Below are 18,898 nucleotides of genomic sequence, written 5' to 3'. Positions count from 1 at the left end.
TGTAAAGCAGCCATCGCTGCTTCTGAGGCTGAGAGGAGCCGGACTGTGAGTGAAACTCTGATTTCTCTTCATGGGGCCTTGTCTATTTCAATCTGAGCTGATTTCAAATAGTGTTGTTTTTTTTTGGGGGGGGGGGGGGGGGGGGGGGGGGGGGGGGGGGTATTAAACAGCATAGGAAGGAGGTACGTATTTGGAAAGTAATCCATTCATAAAAACGTCTTCATCCTCCATGACAACTGAACAGACTCCACCTACTGATGAAGGCATGTGACAGAGAAGTGCCAAGAGAAATCCAGTAAGTGGCCTTTGAGTGTAAATGTGCTACTTTGTCCTTATAAGCTTTGAACACATTATAAACAGTTTAAACCAGTTGATGTTGTGGAAGGAACGGTTTGCAATTTCCATACAGTAACACAAAGCTACTATCAAATAATAATTGTATGTTTACTGTGTCTGTAATCTCTTGAATTATTTGAATTCACTCTTGACACATTCACACCTCAGCACATAAAAAATTGTGTAATGGAAATTAAATTATGATATGATTCAGAGTTTCTCTTATTTTGCATTTACCAGTGTTGGTCACAGGTGTAGAAACCCAGTGATAGACAGTCATCTTTTTTCTCTCTCGTAAGAAGTAACACGTATCAGCTTCCATTTTCAATGACACTTTATCAGCTGGATTTCAGATGATTAGATGTCAGAAATATATATTAAAAAATCTCTTGTGTTTTGCATATCAGTGTTTGTGTGACATGACTTACAGGGGAAAACACTTTAGTTCTATCACCCACATTCAACATGAGACAGTTGTGTTGCTGTATTTAAGTGCTTATATAAATATCTATCCAAGCTTCCATAGAAAGCTTTCAAGAGAATAAACAGACGGGCCATTTGAGTATTAGATTCACCGAAATTTTACTGGGCCCACGAAAACTGTAATTGGAAAGAAAAAGAGCAGCAAAAGATAGAATATAATAAATTACATTTAAGTATCTTTCCTCCTCGTTGCTGTCGTGTAGACATTTGAATTCTTAATGCAAATTAAGCTTCCTGGGTTACGGCTAGAGTTAAGAGCAGCACTGATGGTGGCAGCCTGTAGTCAAAACAAATGATATACATATACATCAGATATGCACATCAGAAACTGCTGAAATGTCTGTATGTAACGTGTTTTATTTAGCACATTGTCTTACATCTGGAAAATGTAAAGGCATCATCATTTTTAAATAAATACATTAAAAATAAAAAAATACAGAGAATGAGTATCTATGAACATATAATCATTTATGTTGAATGAATAAAATAGGTTGTCACAGAGTGTGTAGTAGTACCACAATAGTGTCAGATTTTAATTTGGAAACATTTCCTCCAGTTGCTGGTTAAGTTAACCTCTTCATCATTTCCTCTTCGCCTCGGGGAAGAGCCATTTCCATTTGTCACTCTGCAGGAGGTAAGTAAGTTCATTGTCAAATATGATGAATATCAAGTGCAGTTTTCGGAGAATTAAATATTAAAGCATGTTGTATATATTACTAATCTTTATTACCTTGGGTCTGACGTCCTCCAGAAGCTCGTAAGTGTTGCTCTTGGGCTTAAGATGAACTGAGTCCTCGCGCCCAGGAATCAGCTCATATGTGTTGCCTCGAGAGAGGCGACTAAAAGGCGCCTCACTGGAAACCTCAGCATACACTGAATCACTATGCTTCACTAATGTCCCTGAACTAGTCCCAGACGGTGCAGTGTGTGGGATGCCATGTTTGCCAGCCAGGTGATAGACGGCACTGTCGCCCAAGTGGTCCCGACTGCCTGGTGAGCTGCATGAGTCGGTCTTCTCCATCCGTGGAACTTGTCTGATGGGCGTGGGGGAAAGTCTGGGTGGGGTGTGTGGGGGTGCACTCAGCTTGTGATAGTGCTCCCCATCAGAGCTGTTGTCTGGGAGCGGTAGGGACCTTCTCTTGCTGCTCTCTAGCAGGCTGAGCTTATAGTAAACGGAGCCCGGAGGACAACACTGACTGACAGTCTGATGCTGGGCTGTGGATCCCTCGACCCACCCTGGACTAGCTCCAGGTAGATGGCTGTGTACGGTGTGATCTTGGGATCTTGGTATCTCCCATGGTGTTTGCTTCCTGAGCTGAGCGTACACAACCCCGTCCTGGTCAGGCACGTGACCGCTATCAACGTGCCTGCTCCTAGGCAAAGGTGGCACTTCCTGTTTGACACAACAAGCCATATTGGTCAGATCTGCTCAGAGATACTAATTCAGTAACAATTTCAGTTTAAAACATTGACTTTAATTGTGTGAAATTCATGAACTGTACTCACCTCTAGTGACCTGCTGCTCTTTTGTGGCTGTGTACGTTGCTGCTCTGAGGCCGAGTTAGTCTGTTGTTTCAGTACATTAACAGCTCTGACATTAGCCACAGGTTTTTCATTCGGGTTGATCTGGATGACATCATACAGCTCTTCGTTCACTACCTGCACGAATGCAAAAACAAAACACCAGTCAGGCCTTTACTATTGATCAATGTCACTTTAAAATCAGTGACTTAAAAAAGACATTGTCTTACATCAAAGCATGAAGATGTCAGATATTCTCCAAACGGCTCGATGGGGCTTGACTTGTAGTATTGTATTAGATCGGGCATCGTGTCATGTGCTTCACAGTCTCCGCAAACTACAAACTGCCCTTTCTCACTTTGGTTTATCACAAAGTGTCGAAACCGATCCTTGCCTCTGCAACACAAAAAAAGGTTGTTATAGATCTTTTACTTTTGAGCCAAAAAATATTAAAAATGTCTCCTTTTAAAAAAAATGTTATAATGGTTTCTGGATAATGGATCGCTGGATTCCACTGAATGATAAAAAGTGGAACAATTTGAATTGGAGTTATGTTAAAATGGCTGAAATAAGATATGTGGTTATGGCAAGCCAAAGGCAGAACAATGATTTGATTAAACCAGAACTTACTTATAGGACAATATGTACCCGATGGCCTTTTTGCTGAGACGGACCAGGAAACAGCCCTGCTCCTTTAATCTGAGTATTTCTTCAGCATCCCTGTAGAAAGACAAAGAAGAACTTGAAAAGACATACTCATGCAATTCAGCCAAGAAATTAACTTGTTTCAAAGAAAAAAAAATCTACAAATTTATGAAAAAAAACAAGTAGTCTGGAACAGTTTGATTTTTCAAACCTTTTTTCTCGATGGATACTTACTTTCTGGTGATGAAGCCCAGGAACCAAGTGGGGAAGAAGCCATTGTGGACGATGAGTGGCACTTGAGTCTCTATGAACCACTTTGATGCCAGTTCCCTTAGTTTTCCCTCCGTCTGTTCAGCATGAGAGTTTGGTTCTCTTGGCTCCATCCTCGCACGGTCCTAATCAAAGCCACACAGACATCCAGTGAAGAGAGTCAGCATTCGTTTCCCAGCATGTACAGTGACGCTGTACTTGTAACTAATTTGCTTATTTTCCAGGACGTGTCAACCACAGGCCAAAAGTTGGTGCTGCAGGAAAAACCTGTCCACTCCACTCTGTCACTTGTGTGCGCACCTTAAGTTACATTTTTAAACATATACCGCACAACATTTATCGACAGCAAGATACAATTATTTAAATTATATGATCCACAAATGCTATGCAGAATCCACAATGTCCATAGGCACATTCTGACTTTAAAAATAGACTTTTATTTACATAGACTGCTGTAAGGTCACGCTGATGTTAGGCAAACACTTACTGTTCCGTGCATGGAGATGGGGAGGATTTTTTTGTTATCAAAACATTTTTCTTACCTTGAAGCAAAACTTGGGACAAGTCCTAAAGAAGGGCGATTTTGGACTACTCCGATCCTTTGTCCTTGACCCTGAAAAGATCTTTTCAGATCTGGGTTTCTGCTGCCCATACAGTGCACACCGATTCCTTTCAAACCCTAGAAAAAGAATAGACATTGCTAATGAATCTTTCTCTTTTAAATGTAACACTCAGGTGGCGGTATGAAAAAGTGTCAGATGGAGTTCATACCTTTCCTTGAGCCTGACAGCATGTGGTTTGAACCTGGTGTCATTTCAGCAAACATTAAAATGCTTCTCTCGACTTCTCATCAGACTGTGATCTACAACCAAATGTGTTCTGAGGGAGTTCAACACGTCAGGGAGATATAGACGGATGACATTTATAATTGCACACTTTTTTCCACCGTCTTGGAAAGCTGTGATGCTTCGCAACGACATGGCAGAGAGTTCAAACGTCTCATTTGCATGAAAAAGACGGCTAAAACAAACATGGGCTTCCTGAAGAGAAACGGAAAGAAAGCAGTACAGAAACTGTGGTTTGTGCACACACGAGTGCATTGGTTTTTTTCAAGGGGGAGACGTTTTACCCACACACTGTCTGATTACTGTAGTAGTGGGACATAAGCTGCGTCACCAGTTGATCTTTTGTTTTTTCAGACCTGGGTTTACAAAAAATTAAGAACAGTGGAGACATCTGGGAAAACTTGAAGGGATTACCGAGGTCATCATAAGTTAAACCATATCAAAATATTCTATTTCCCAGTTCCCTTGTTTCTAAGGTTGTCATATATACCGACTAACTCATACTCCCCATTGCTCAGACAGTCGCCATGAATCACCTCCAGGGGTTTCAGGTCCGTGGTGAGCAGTATAGGAGCTCCCTGTGGGGGAGAGACAGTGACCAGAAGCAGTCTGTGTCATACTGAGCGGGATGAGACTGGATATTATTCCCCAGTGATAACCGTGCAGAGGGCTCCCTGCACCTGTTGTCGATGAATGCAACTGATTGAATAAGTCCCTGAAATCGAGATCGGTGGGGTTCCAAACATATCATTACAATATATGGATGCAATCAGCTCATGATCCATCTGCCCAGCCAGCAGATGGCTGGGCAGAGTGTGTAAGTGTGTACAGTACGTATATGTTCCTTGTATGACTAAGTGTTGCTACAATACCATGACCTACTGTAGAATTCCATCATCATCTTAAAGGTGTTGTCTGGTGGTTTTAAATGTCTTTGTGAGTCAGTATGTGTTCCTTGGGGGAGGGGCATGGAGGGGGAGAGCCATCTCTGAATCCATTACATTATATGTAAAGTGTGTTAAGCAATGCATGAATAACATGTATTTTTCCTAAGGTAGCAGCACAGAACGGTATTTTTTTTCTGATACTGTATACTGTTTAATAGCTTCTTTTACTTAACAGACAGTTACCATGCAAACGTCTCTTTAAGCTCTTTTTTCACTCCTGTGGCGACATATCTATGAGGAGGATGTGGGCTTTTCAAAGGTCACAAGTCAGTTGACGCTTGTGAAATGTCAGTGCAACAGAACCACGTCACTTTTTCTTAAACTTTCCTTTAAACCTCGGGGTAAAACGAGCCTATTCACAAACAACCTAAGGCAAATCTTATGCAAATGTTAATGATGCAACTTCGATAAAAACACATATATCACAGTTGGTTATAGGTGTACTTCCAAGCGTAAGACCAGCCATCTACTGTTTACTCGCTGAGACCCAAATACATCATGTTATAACATGTTCAAGTGTGCAGGCATCAAGAATCCTGAACATCTTGTTCACTCAGTCGCATACGTTGTACATTTTACTACTTGATGTATCTGTAGCTGTGCAGGTGCAGCTTACTTTGCAGATTGAGACTTGACCATATTTAATGTGCAGGAAGACTACCGAGTATTGATGGTGTTAAATCTTGTGACACTGAAAATATCAACTCCTGAAAGTAACTGTTTCAGCACAATGACACAACTCATTTTAACATTAGATACTGTATACTTTTCTCTCTGGTATTATTTCAGCACACGAAAGCTGATTGTCAATGATGGGATTTTAACAATTACATTTATTCATGTATTACACGTCAGTGCAATTTTGTGGTTCTTGTGTGCTTTCTCTTTTTCAATTCTTTATATTTCTACCCCACCACATCCCAGAGTCTTTATGTACATTGCAGTATTTACAACACTGACTTTATTTCATGAGACTTCTAGCTACTGATAAGATTGATTTGATGTCTGAATAAAACAACACAATGGTATACAAAGCTGTTAAAGTGGCTTTTCTTATACTGCTACAGCATTAAAGTTAAACACCACATGATAATGCATCAATAATAATAGAATGAATATTAAAATACTGTAACTATTCAATTCAATTCAATTTCAATTCAATTTTATTTGTATAGCGCCAAATCACAACAAACATTGTCTCAAGGCACTTTACATAGTGAGGTCAATATTTCAATATTACAGGGATAACCCAACAAATCCCGCAATGACAGGATAATTTCTGCCAAACAGGTGTTTTTTCCCGTTAGATATGACAGATTTTTTTTTCCACAATGTGAACAGGGGCCTAACCACTAACTTTTGCCTCGAGGCCTCTTAAAAGATGATACCAACCATGTTCACCTGAATGTTTTGGTAGTTTTTATTTTTGGCATCTCTGATTTTGTATCTGTCCCTTATTGACATTTGACATTTGAACAGCTCTTATTAATGGCCACCTACTTCACCTTGTGATGGTTTATTACTAAAGAAAAGCCTTTGAGTGTTTCACCGTGTGCAACAACAGCGTTGGCGCATCACTATCCGCCAGGATGGAGTGAGAGCGCCTCACGTGGCGCACCTTGCTGAACAGCACCACCTAGCGGCGAGGCCGCCACGCGCGCACGCCGCTCGGGCTCTGTCAAGAACTACACCTCCCATGCTGCCCCTGTCCGAGAGGGAAGCCAGTCATGCGGATGGAACCAGCAGTGGGCATCCGCAGCGCTGCACGAAGAAGAAAGTTCGCGGAAAGATGCACGAAGAGGAGGATGGCGGCGACGCGAGCTCCTGCGCCGCGCCGCGGATCAAGGCCGTCCGGTCGGTGGACGTGGCCGAGGTCGAGGGCGAGGGCGCGCGGGAGCAGGCCTCCAAGCTGTGCGGCTACCTGAACAAACTGTCCGGCAAGGGGCCCCTGAGGGGCTACAAGACGAGGTGGTGCGTCTACGACCCGAGGAAGTGTTACTTGTACTACTTCAAGACTCCCCAGGACGCACTGCCGCTCGGACACATCGAAATAGGCGACGCGTGCTTCTGCTACGACGTGGAGGGCGAGGAGGGTCAGTTCGAGATCCGCACGGCCGGAAAGGAGTTCATCCTGAAGGTAAGAACTTCTGCTGCATGTGTTTGACTGCTGGATCTGTCATTTGTCACTTCCTTCTCTCGTTGCGGAGGAGGCAGACACTCCCATTGTGACCGGACGGATCCATCCCGAGCTCTGCTGACAGGGATGTGATCTGTGTGTCAATGTTCAATCAGCTTTAAAGAAAGAAATGAACTTGTGCTGTGTGTGTGTGTGTGTGTGTGTGTGTGTGTGTGTGTGTGTGTGTGTGTGTGTGTGTGTGTGACGTTTTCCAGTCAACAGCTGAGACACACTGTCCTGCCCTTTGCTTACTTTTAGACACATGTATGTTGCAGATGAGCTCATCCGGCCTCATGTCACCTCTGACTTGTAAAGGGTCAGAGAACCTCATGTGATGGTCGTCTGTCACATGTCGTGACTGTGACGGATTCACTGCCCAAACCCAGGTCCCGTTGGTTTCCCTCAGCCCCGGCTGCCCACTTGAAGCAGATGGAGGGAATTGTCAATGTACCAAACCCGCTTGCAAATGGCCCGAGGCCGGAACAGAGAGCGAAACCAGCGGCATCTGTTCTCATTCACATGCCCCATCTCCACAGTGACCTGCTATTTAAAAACGGTTTCATATGTTTAATTTAATTCTGCAGCTGTTATCGTGTTCCCAGCCAGGGTGTCACTCCATTAGTATTGATCTGGGTGTTGTCATGTAACCTTTGATCTTTAGCAATGTGACTTGTATCAGCACTTTTTGTCTCACTGCAACTTAAAAAAAAAAAGTTCAGATTCTTTATCCATGAGTGTGACGTGACATTGTTTATGTGTGTGTGTGTGTGTGTGTGTGTGTGTGTGTGTTTTAATGTGTTTGTTTATTTCTAGGCCCCCAGCAAGCAGGTGATGCACTACTGGCTCCAGCAGTTGCAGCAGAAACGTTGGGAGTACAGCAGCACACGAAGCTCCGGCCAGAGAGACAGCTGGAGCTCCCCGACGCTGGCCTACCCTCCTACTGGCCTTGTAGGCAAAGACAATGGTAGGCACACACACACACACTCACACACTCACACTCACACACTCACACACTCACACACTCACACTCACACTCACACACTCACACTCACTCACTCACACTCACTCACTCAATGTACATTGTGGACAGGACACTCATTTTCACAGCTCTGTTTCATCACATGCAGGCACAAGCTGAAATTAAACCCCTCTATCTGATGGATTAATGTTGACTCAAGTGCTGCAAACAACGAGTCGACTTATTTGCTTGCCAGGTTCCTAAGTTTCTCCAGTGGGAGTATGCTGGGGTGGTTATGTTGAGCATTGACTAAATGGAAATCAGAAGAAAGGGCAAAAGTAACAACTCCACATCCACTAAGTCAAACATATTGTGATACTCAATTCTGTCAACACTGGTCAGCCAATCACGAGACAAATCTTGGAAGGTATTTGTCTAAATATTCCAGACAGCATAATCACGTAGCTGCTCGTCAATGGAGAGAAATGGAGGAACATTAAAAATGCAACACAGTGTATTTTCTTTTGGTTAGAGAGCTGCTCATGAACCCAAAGGCATCCATCCTGCTGTAAATAGCATTCTGGCTAACTCAAATTATTGCTTCACTTTATTTTGGAATTCATTCGGGGTCACGACAGTATAATTTCTTAACAAATCACAGATATATCCAAGGTATACAAAAACTAGTGGTGATTAGGATGTTTGACCCTAATTGTCTCCGCGTTGCCCTTCAGACGGTATCATCTTTGAGAAGCTGAGTGACAGCATGGAGAAAGTGCGCAGCGACTTTGCCATGGAGACGGAGACGGATGGCGGGGCAATGGTGGGGATCCAGTCAGCCAGAGGACCCGCTGCTGGGTCCACGAACCCCCTCAACTTCTCTCTGAAAAACTTTGGTACAGAACTCAAGTAAGGCTCCAACGAAAGTCTCCTGCTCTCAGTAATATTGACACACGGTATTTAAAAAGGAATCACATTTTCAAGTCTTTGTTTTGAGTCCTTGCTAAACAGGTGCATCTAGTTTGTCTGCTACAACATGTGCCACAATAGAACTGTATTGAGGAAAGAAAATACCTCCTCAGTTCATACTGAAGTTGACTGCGGTTGAGGAAATGGTTACATCCATTTCATGAGTTGCTACGGTATGGAGCCATCGACAGTTCTGCTTCTGGGCCACACAACACCTCTATTCAAGTGATACAACACGCTGACATGCTAAAAATGCGACACGTTGATTGGAATTTGCCTCTTTTCAATCATGGAAAGAGAGTTCACTTGTTAAGTTGCCCAGGAATCTCATGGCAACTTTGCTGCAACGCTGCTCATTCCTCGTAGCATGCCTCCGCGCCAGTCTCTTCTACCTCCAATGGTGATTTAGCCTCTCGTACTTAAAAAAAGTGTTTCCAGAGATAAAAGACACAGAGAGCGACCAGCTGATAATTTTGTCTTCGGACAACTGCAAAGTTGTGGTGAAATAGGGGTCAGTAGAGCTGCTTACCGTACCTGTTTTATATCTAAATCTGTAAGTGAATCATTGGCATGTTCTGCACGTATAACTAATGACGTGAGCAGGAGCACAGTCACAGCAGGGCCTTGATGTTAAAAGATGCTTCTACTTCTGCTTACGCAGGCTTTAAGTGAAGAATGATTCATTATTTGGGTTTGTAGGCCACTGCATTCATTACCTCCGCCGTGGAGGGCTTTTACAAAGTAGCAGTCACTTGATGCCACTGGAGCTCCGGTTCTGGTCTTACTCACCGTCCCGTCTGGTTTTCTGTTCTGTCAGGAACTCCATGTCTTATCTGCGGCAGGGCAGAGGAGCTGAGAGCAGGCGCAGTGTGTTTTACATAGGTAACAACAGCACTGAAGAGTGGGAGCTGGTGGATGCTCCGCACAAGGACTTCGCTGAACAGAAACATCATCCCAACGCCCACAGACGTACGTCCACCTCATGCGACCTCAACTACCCAGATCTGACTGGGGTTTTAATTCTCATACTCATCTTACATTCCCCATTGTCTTGCATTGCTTTGCCCATTTGCTCAATACTGTAACAAATGGACAATCAATGCCTTTTTCCTGAACCTTTCTAATTGTATCCAGCCCCTGGAATTAATTTTTGTCCATGTCTGTCCTACAGTACTCTCATGACCTACACATACAGTTAAAAAACTACATACAACGAGTGATAAATATTGACTTCTCTCTCAGATTCCTTTGGATCTGCATTCACGTTTGACTTTGTGCGCAACTCAGCCCGGCCTAAGAGGCCTCTGCTGCGCGACATGATGGCCTCTGGGAGGTTCGGGCGCAGTGCCGAGACACGCAGTGCCGAGAGCTCCCCGGTGGATGATGGCAGCAAATGTAATGGCAGCAAATCTTTGGAGATGCAGCTTCGCCTCCAGACCCAACAGGAAGAATTGAGCCACATGCAGCAGGAACAGGCCAAACTCAGAGAAGAGCTCGCCAGTCAGAAGGTACAGTTGTGTCACTCTCAATACTTCACACAGTGTAATACCATTTGAAAAGGAGTGTCATTAATACAATATATATATGGAATACATGATATAAATATAAATATCGACAAATATGGATCACATAAAAACAAAACATTTTGCGCAAAGAGCAAAGTGGCATTGTAAAATTGTTATGGTTTTATACAAAATATTATTTCCACTATGAGATAAAGTATTTATCGTTGTTAATCTTAATATTAATTAATGAATGACTTTCACGATTAATTAATGACTCACAATTTCCAAAGTGATATATTTTTGCATTTTTTTACTGAAAGCATCAGGACTGCACTTCACAATGTGTGAATCATCCACATTCAGGGAATTACAAAACTGACCAGAGTGTTTCAGTGAATTCAACGGAAGCCTGACGTGTCTGTGTTTTGGCATAAATCGGATGCTCTCACTGACACAGGAAGAGAGAAAATGTACACATCATGCACAAGCAAGAACTGCGGAGCCGTCAGTTCTCCTAACAACAGTCACTGGTGTGCTTCCTCTGTTCTTGTTTCAATGTTTTGAGACTAGCTGGTGTGTGTGTGTGTGTGTGTGTGTGTGTGTGTGTGTGTGTGTGTGTGTGTGTGTGTGTGTGTGTGTGTGTGTGTGTGTGTGTGTGTGTGTGTGTGTGTGTGTGTGTGTGTGTGTGTGTGTGTGTGTGTGTGTGTGTGTGTGTTTGTGAGTGCGTGCCTCTATGTCAAGCCTTTTGAACATAGTACAACAAAATGTCCAACTAGTACTGACAAAGAGCCAACTAGTGGAGGAACCTGGTGTCTGATATCAAGGATATGCAATGTATGTTCAAAAGGCTTGCCATATGCCTTCACTGGGTTGTTAGGTTACTGCAGTATCAGCAGGTCCATCTTTAGGAATTTACTGAGTCTGAGTCTAACTGATTTTGGAGACAAATGGTTGTTGTCCCTGTGTAACTGTCCTAGTTAATATTGTCATGGTTTTTATATATATATACATATATAATTTATATTAAAGGGTAAGTTAGGTTCATCTACGTCACATAGAATCATAACAATGTCCTTTGTTTAACAGTTCTCATGGTGTGTAAATTTGAAACGGTAATGTTTCTTTAAAGACACGGTGTTGGGGTCATTTTAATCCACAGACATTGATGTGGGGCTGCATGTGGTGTAAAAATAAATAGTTGCCAGTCAAGAACTGTGTGTGTGTGTGTGTGTGCGCGCGCGTGCGTGTTGCATTTAACCATTACTGTGTATGCATCTTAGTGACCACATGCATGTGGGTGTGATTGTGTATGCACACTCGCCACATTCTCTCAGTGCAGCATATGTGATGATGTACCGGTAGTACACTTATGTTACTGTACTGAATGAGGCCGGATACGTGTTGCTCAGGTCAGCATGACTGCTGAAGCCTCCAGATGCTTATGCGTCTCAGCAATGTTTGTAATGTTTTACTTTTACTACGCTTTTGAAAATAATACACGTTGGATGTTGTTTTTTGTTTTAGCCGAGGTGGCCCCCCTCTGCTTTAAAACACATTGGGAAACTCTAAAATTGCACACAGTTTCACATGTGTTTATCAGTACGACAAACTGTGGCTCATCAATACATTTTTAGATATATATCCTTGTGTAGTAAGATTTGTAGTTTGGAACGGAGGTACAGTAACAGTCTGCAATTTTTGGGCGATGAATGTAGAATGCAACTAGTCTGTGGTTATTAGTCATAGATCGCAGATCGTATTGTGTGACTTCACACATTAGTTGATAACTTAAGCGAATATTTAAGCTCCCAATATTTGCTAAGCTTACTAAGTCTGTGTTCCCAGCCACCCTAAGAGTAAATTTCCATAGCAAATATGATCTAGAGATAAAGTCAAGCAGTGCTTTTTAATTAATGAATGACTATAACCTACAAGGAAAAACAACATTCAATTCAACAAATACGTTTTCTGTGAACCAGGCCACTTTGTTCATTTTAAAACATGATTGTGACCCTACTAGGTGAAGTGTTGACGAATTCAAATTGTCTCTATCAACCAGGAGCTGGTGAGACTTCTGCAACAGACTCTTAGGACGTCTCAGAGCGATAGACCAACAGCGCGCTGTCCAGCCCCGGCTCCAGATCCATCTGCAGGCTCGGACCAGACCCCGGCTTCGGTAGTAACCCAGCAAGAAAACTCCCAGCTGGAGAACTTGCTTCAAGAAAGAGACGAACAGATCCAGTCCCTGTGTGGCCACATGGAGCGTCTCGCCCTGGAGAAGGAGAGCCTGCAACAGGAGCTGAAAGGCTTGAAGCTTAAAGTAGGGGAGATATATGACAAGCTGGAGATGATGATGGAGACCATCCAGGCTAAGGATGAAGTCATCATGAAGCTGTCGCAGGAGAGCCCGGAGAACAGTGGAAATTCAAATGATGCCAGTTCACTATCTCCCAACAGAGAGCAGCAGGAGCTGGACGTCCTCAAGGTGCAAAAGAAAACACTTACAGCAGACTTATCATTGACAGATGTTAAAGCTGCTGAATATAATATAATTATTTTTTAGCTTCATTTTCTGATCAACATGTTTTATGTTATTTTTTTTGTGCTGGGTTCAGTTCTAACTGTTTAAATGGACTTACTATGTGCTTTTTACTTTCAGGACAGTCTTCAAGGCTACAAATCCCAGAACAAGTTCCTGAACAAAGAGATCCTGGAGCTGACTGTATTACGCAGAAATGCAGAGAGTAGGGAAAAAGCTTTAGAAGCAAAGGTACAAGGTCTTGTGTTTTGGGGGGTTAAAGGGGCAGTAAGCAGTTTTTAAAACAATTCGCGCTTTTTTTTGGCTCTGTAAATTGAAAACAAAAACAGGGTGCAGACTGCACCTCAAAACACTGCATGTGCAGTTTGTAAACATCACTCCCCGACACCTTACGATTCATCCGAAATCCGCTTACTGCCCCCTTGATGGTGCTTTTCTCTGTTAATAGAAACGGGAAGTCTGAGTAACTTGTAGGGGAAGTCCAGCGTTGAACTTAACTGGTGCCCACTGAACCTAAAATGCACCACAAGAGAAATGACTAACAAGCTGAAACTTTATTCTGACCCCCTCCTCTTTTTTTTGTGTTCCGCAGTGTACGGCCCTGGAGGCCAAGTTGTGTCAGGTGGAGAGTAAGTATCTGGTGCTGCTTCAAGAAGTGAAGACACCAGTGTGTTCGTCTTCAGAGCAGAGCCCTGCCCGTGAGGTCATTTCCAGGTTATTAGAGGATGCACTGCAGGCAGAGGGCCCAGATCTGCATGAGCACCTCATCTTCAAACCAAACACTGTCAGGTATGGACACTAAATATTAGGAAACCTAATGCAGTTATACGCGAACTCAGCTTTTTAAAAAAAACATTTAGTTTTATTTAATTGGAAAAAACCCGCTCTGCAAATTGGTTTTAACAACTGTTGATAGTTTTTATACATGTTCCCTCTGTTTTGAATCCATGTTAGTGAGTATGACGTGTACGGCTTCAAGACGGTGCCTGAGGAAGAGGAGGAGGAGGAGAAGCTGGTTGCCAAGGTGAGAGCCCTGGAGCTGAAGTCCCTGTCCATGACGAACCAGGAGGTGTCTGTTGGAGTGAAGTGGGAGAACTATCTGGCGAGCACCATGAACAGAGACCTGCTCCGCTCCCCGGAGCTCAAAGCCCTGATTCGCTGCGGCGTTCCCCACGAGCACCGGTCCCAGGTGTGGCGCTGGTGTGTCGCCTTCCATGTCAAGAAGTTTAGGGACCATTTGGCACCAGACTATTATGAGACCTTACTGAATGTAGCCCGCGAGAAACCCAATCCCGCCTCGAAGCAGATCGAGCTGGACTTGCTGCGTACTTTGCCCAACAACAAGCACTACTCCTCCCCAAGTGCAGGCGGCATCCAGAAACTCCGGAACGTCCTGATCGCCTTCTCCTGGAGGAATCCAGATATCGGCTACTGCCAGGGACTAAACAGGTACTGGTGGGGATTTAGTTTGCCTTCTCTCCCTTTTTTTTTCTTTTCCTTTTTCTGCCTTGTACTCATTTCTTTATTGCATGCCATTTCTTTAGGCTGGTTGCCATTGCCTTGCTCTATCTGGACCAAGAGGACGCCTTCTGGAGCCTTATAGCAATTGTGGAAGTTTTCATGCCAAGAGACTATTACACCAAGACTCTGCTTGGCTCACAGGTAAACACGCTCAAAGGTTATATTGTAATACTGGAAGACACTGGGACAAGTTGCTGCCTCCACACCAGTGTTTACTTTTTTTGTGTGTGGCGGTGATGTCATATTCATGTGACTGATGTTGCTGCTCATGACTTACCAGAGCAGGAATGCTGCGCAGTGACCAGCACTATTTGCCGTCTTTCTGTCTGCTGGAGCGTATCATGTTAACCTCCTGCTGTGAAAAGAAATCTCTCTGTTTGAAATAAATAAACATATATGTCTTGGTTCTGTCTGTGCAGGTGGACCAGCGTGTGTTCAAGGACCTGATGAGCGAGAAGCTGCCCCGGCTTCATGCCCACTTTGAGCAGCACAAGGTGGACTTCTCCCTCATCACCTTCAACTGGTTCCTGGTGGTGTTTGTGGACAGTGTGGTGAGCGACATCCTCTTCAAGATCTGGGATGCCTTTCTGTATGAAGGCCCGAAGGTAAGAGGCAAAAGAGAAAGTCAAACTGTGATCTTCTAATCTCACGTGCCGTAGCCCGATTTCTGGGATGTGTCCAGGCGGGTTCACTCAATCTTAAAAATTATAATGCAGCCATTTACATTCTCCTGCCCCTAGGAGAATGGTATGTTTTTCTGTTTGGGTGTAAACACGTTTCCAGAGGTTCATTTTTAGTTGTTTGGCATTGTGGTGTCTCCAAACTTATCTGAAAAGCATTCATGTTTGAATCACTCCAGACATCTGTGAGACTTCCTTTGTTTTTATTTAATAACAATGGATCTGTGTTACTAAAAAAATACAGTGATTAAGCCACATGAAATTATCTTCTTCTCTTTTTTTTGTGCCTTTTTTGTTCTACGGGTTGTGCTCTAATAAACCTTATTTCCAACAGACGTTGCTCTAAAAGTAATGAATACGGACTTCTTCAGTTTTCATAAATGGGCCTCGTGTTTCAAAGAAGATCATCTGATATGATATATGGTCACACGGGAAAGTCTTTTGATGATTTCATTTTGATAATTTGATCACTTTCCTCTATAGATCATGTTTCGCTTCGCCCTCGCTCTCTTCAAGTACAAAGAGGAAGAGTTTTTAAAGTTGCAGGATTCCACAAGCATCTTCAAATATCTTCGATATTTCACAACAACAATCCTGGATTCAAGGTACAGTCACGGCCAGCTGTTTCCTTTGGTATTTGCAGTCTTTGCTGTAATGTGGAGTCTGTCTGCAGTAATAAGGTAGTCGACACTAGAGTAGCTGGTTGTATCTCCGTGCCGTGTGGCTACGGAATGCAAAGAAACTGTTCACATACAGTCTATGAGTTTTGTTTCTGCAGACGAGCATTACAGCTAACTAGTAATCAGAACAGTCGGCCGCGATCACCGGTCATAATAGACTTTTTTCTAAGTAATAAACATAGTAGCCTAAAACAAACAACAGGATGTCAAATTCAGTAATCCTTGCGGAACAATAACAAATAAAAAAAACATCCCATTACTGACTTCTGTTGTCTGTTTTTTTTCCCCCCCAGGAAGCTGATGAGCATCGCTTTCGGGGACATGAACCCGTTCCCCATGAGGCAGATCCAGAACCGCCGCTCCTTCCACCTGGAGAAAGTCCGTCTGGAGCTGACCGAGCTGGAGGCCATCAGACAGACCTTCCTCAGGGAGAGAGAGTCGCATCAGGATGGACGGAGCTTCGCCAGCGATGATGAGGAGGATAACTGACCTGAAGGCTGAGCACCTTTCTTGGCCCATGTGGCTGAGGCCTGAAGACAAAGAGGTCACCTCCACACACCAGAGATGTGTTGCTGTGGTAAAAGGAGATTCTTTGGAGTTGGTCTCCGCATCAGTGCTGGAACAATCGACTTTCTACAAGTTTTGAGTGAAATCGCATCAAAGGACCAAAACATTACAGGCCCAATAGGCTTGCTATCAGTATTCCTGCCTCTTTTTTTTGTGTCAATTCTTAATTTGCTGTATGCTTGTATATTGATGTGATGGCCAAAACATTGTGCTTGTCTTATCTCTGTATCTTCCAATGCCAAGCTCAACACTTGCTGTCCAAATCAGTATTTTTGAAAACATGGCTGTGATCTTTTTATAGTTAGCGATTTTACGACTGCTGAAGTAATTATTCTTTACTTTTTTTTTTTATTGCTATTTCTATTTTTTTGTGATTTGTCTGTGCCCACTTCCTTAATTCTTAAATGTTTTATGATTGTTTGGCTTTCCTTTTATTATGCTATCCACAATGCCACTGAACGACACGTTTGTGTTTGACCCCTGTGTCTATTGGTGAACTTGAATCACTTGTGCTGAAATTCTTATTTTCCTAAAATGTAAAATGTAAGTTTTAGGAGCCTTCTAATCACTAGGCAATGTGCATATCATTCCATGTTGTGTGTGTTCCAAGAGCATGCACTCAAAGATTTATGATTACAAAATTTCCCCCATGTATTTCCACTTGGAAAGCATGTTGAACATTTTAGGAAAGATGTTGCAGTAATATTGTTAAGTCCCTTTTATGTTGTCTGCCCATATTTTGCAGAGTTCTTTAACTTGTAATGTTTTCAAATTACTTTATGCTCAAATACCACTTACTATTTACCTTTTAAAAAAACATATGTCTTACTGGTCAAACTTATTTGCACCTAAAATTGTACTTAAACCAAATTGAAACAAAACACAATATTAGTAGATGCAAAAAAACTGAAAACTATTCTATTTGAATTACTCTAAAATCATTGTATTTTATTTAATGCCTCAGAGAACTACTCTTCAGTCTAATTTTGTTTGTTTAGGTAATGTTTCTTTTTTTGGTTGTTTTTCATACATTACCCATGTGAACGACATACTTGCCAAATATATAGCACATGTATATTGCTGGGATTTCTGAGCCCGATCTTAACTTGCTGTTGTATTTGCATGCATTGTCCTGAGTGTGGCAGTATAACATTGTTTACACTTGTACAGAGGTACCGTTTAGTGTACTTTATTTCAGCTCGGGATGAAATGGGGATTATGTCAATCTGTCCATGTGATTGCTGTGCAAAAGTGGAGATAAGGTGTGATTTGCCATCTATGAGTGAAATATTTCAGTGTGGACATGTGGAGCAACATTTTTCTCTCTACCACATCCAGGTACTAAGACATGCCAGTTTAGTCTTCATTGACCATAGTCTTTTTATAACTCCCACTGTTTTACAGTGAGTGCTAGAGAACTAGAACTAGAGTGAAAAATATTCTACAAACACAAAGATCCATATTTTGATTTGGTTTATCAAAAGTTTGTTTTTGTTTGAATGCACATCTACGAGGAGGGGGACGCATATGTTTTTCTCGCTGAGCCTTTTCCTTTGTGCGCTGATTTATTGTTTACAACTTATAATACATTCTTTGTATTTCGTTTGTTATTTACAGATATTTCTTTCCTGTTAGTTTAAAATTGGTGCATCTTTTCTCTGCCTTAATATTGTCAGCAGAGAAATTTTGCTTGCAAATCTTTGTTTTGCACCTGAACTTGTGAACACATGGAAGAATTACAGTGGTTTTGGTAATAGAAAGGTTAGTTTGTTTTCCTCATGAGAGCAGGTCTCTCTAGAAATCCAAATTTTCAAGCTTGATCATTGTTTCACAAGTAGATTTCAAGGTTTACCCATATTACAATACACAACCCCTTTGTTTTAAGGCTATTAAGCAATTTTGATGTTATGATTTTCACATTGAATAAGCTACATGTAAAAAATATAATATTTTCTTCAGTTTGTTTCTTCTTCTCTCCTCTTTCTTTCTTTTCTTGTCTCGCAGCACTCTATTGCACAAGTGTAGTGACAGGATGACGTCAGAATATTATTGTGCACTTCGCTTTATTTGTTTGTACATCTCTGCCGTATCTTGTTCATCGGAATACAATGCAAAGCTTTTATGTTACTGAAATGAGCATACACCACTGTGTGCTTGTGTTGAACTAGATAAAGGACAAATTCAATAAACAGTGGCTGACAGAGTGTTATTTCATCTGTAGGTGTCCATAAGAAACGGCTTGCTTTAGTAATCCTC

At 42.4% G+C, this 18,898-nt stretch overlaps 2 protein-coding genes across 3 annotated transcripts; one reads left to right on the top strand and one right to left on the bottom strand.

The window, feature by feature from the left end:
• Nucleotides 1-1,153: 1,153 nt before the first annotated feature.
• On the bottom strand, nucleotides 1,154-4,233 carry LOC118315618 (SH2 domain-containing protein 7-like). Its single transcript, XM_035643052.2, has 8 exons — nucleotides 4,027-4,233; nucleotides 3,798-3,934; nucleotides 3,220-3,380; nucleotides 2,971-3,060; nucleotides 2,571-2,736; nucleotides 2,326-2,478; nucleotides 1,550-2,212; nucleotides 1,154-1,444 (listed from the first exon to the last, which is right to left on the bottom strand). Exons 1-8 carry the CDS (start codon nucleotides 4,079-4,081, stop codon nucleotides 1,400-1,402), a joined length of 1,470 nt encoding a protein of 489 aa, XP_035498945.2. The 5' UTR covers nucleotides 4,082-4,233; the 3' UTR covers nucleotides 1,154-1,399.
• A 2,308-nt stretch (nucleotides 4,234-6,541) lies between these two features.
• tbc1d2b (TBC1 domain family, member 2B) lies at nucleotides 6,542-18,831 on the top strand. 2 transcript variants are annotated; one of them, XM_035643049.2, is made up of 13 exons: nucleotides 6,542-7,184; nucleotides 8,037-8,187; nucleotides 8,916-9,090; nucleotides 9,968-10,119; nucleotides 10,438-10,658; nucleotides 12,715-13,140; nucleotides 13,315-13,425; nucleotides 13,787-13,983; nucleotides 14,149-14,643; nucleotides 14,739-14,856; nucleotides 15,135-15,320; nucleotides 15,879-16,000; nucleotides 16,369-18,831. In XM_035643049.2, exons 1-13 carry the CDS (start codon nucleotides 6,744-6,746, stop codon nucleotides 16,562-16,564), a joined length of 2,991 nt encoding a protein of 996 aa, XP_035498942.2. In that variant the 5' UTR covers nucleotides 6,542-6,743; the 3' UTR covers nucleotides 16,565-18,831. The 2 variants fall into 2 exon arrangements, with proteins under 2 accessions (XP_035498942.2, XP_035498941.2); XM_035643048.2 differs by having other exon boundaries at nucleotides 6,545-7,184; nucleotides 10,393-10,658.
• Nucleotides 18,832-18,898: the final 67 nt, after the last annotated feature.

This window comes from Scophthalmus maximus, chromosome 7 (assembly GCF_022379125.1).
Source record: "Scophthalmus maximus strain ysfricsl-2021 chromosome 7, ASM2237912v1, whole genome shotgun sequence".
Classification (NCBI taxonomy): Eukaryota; Metazoa; Chordata; class Actinopteri; order Pleuronectiformes; family Scophthalmidae; genus Scophthalmus; species Scophthalmus maximus.
Note: the sequence above shows the minus strand (reverse complement) of the source record. Positions and strands in the feature narration are given on the sequence as shown.

Coding starts and splice junctions, on each gene's coding strand:
- LOC118315618 (XM_035643052.2), bottom strand. CDS start 4,081: ATGTTTGCTGAAATGACACCAGGTTCAAACCACATGCTGTCAGGCTCA. Junction 3,935..4,026: donor GCTGTCAGGCTCAAGGAAAG/GTATGAACTCCA, acceptor TTCTTTTTCTAG/GGTTTGAAAGGAATCGGTGT. Junction 2,737..2,970: donor GGGTACATATTGTCCTATAA/GTAAGTTCTGGT, acceptor TTTGTGTTGCAG/AGGCAAGGATCGGTTTCGAC.
- tbc1d2b (XM_035643048.2), top strand. CDS start 6,744: ATGCTGCCCCTGTCCGAGAGGGAAGCCAGTCATGCGGATGGAACCAGC. Junction 9,091..9,967: donor AACTTTGGTACAGAACTCAA/GTAAGGCTCCAA, acceptor CTGTTCTGTCAG/GAACTCCATGTCTTATCTGC. Junction 14,644..14,738: donor TACTGCCAGGGACTAAACAG/GTACTGGTGGGG, acceptor CCATTTCTTTAG/GCTGGTTGCCATTGCCTTGC.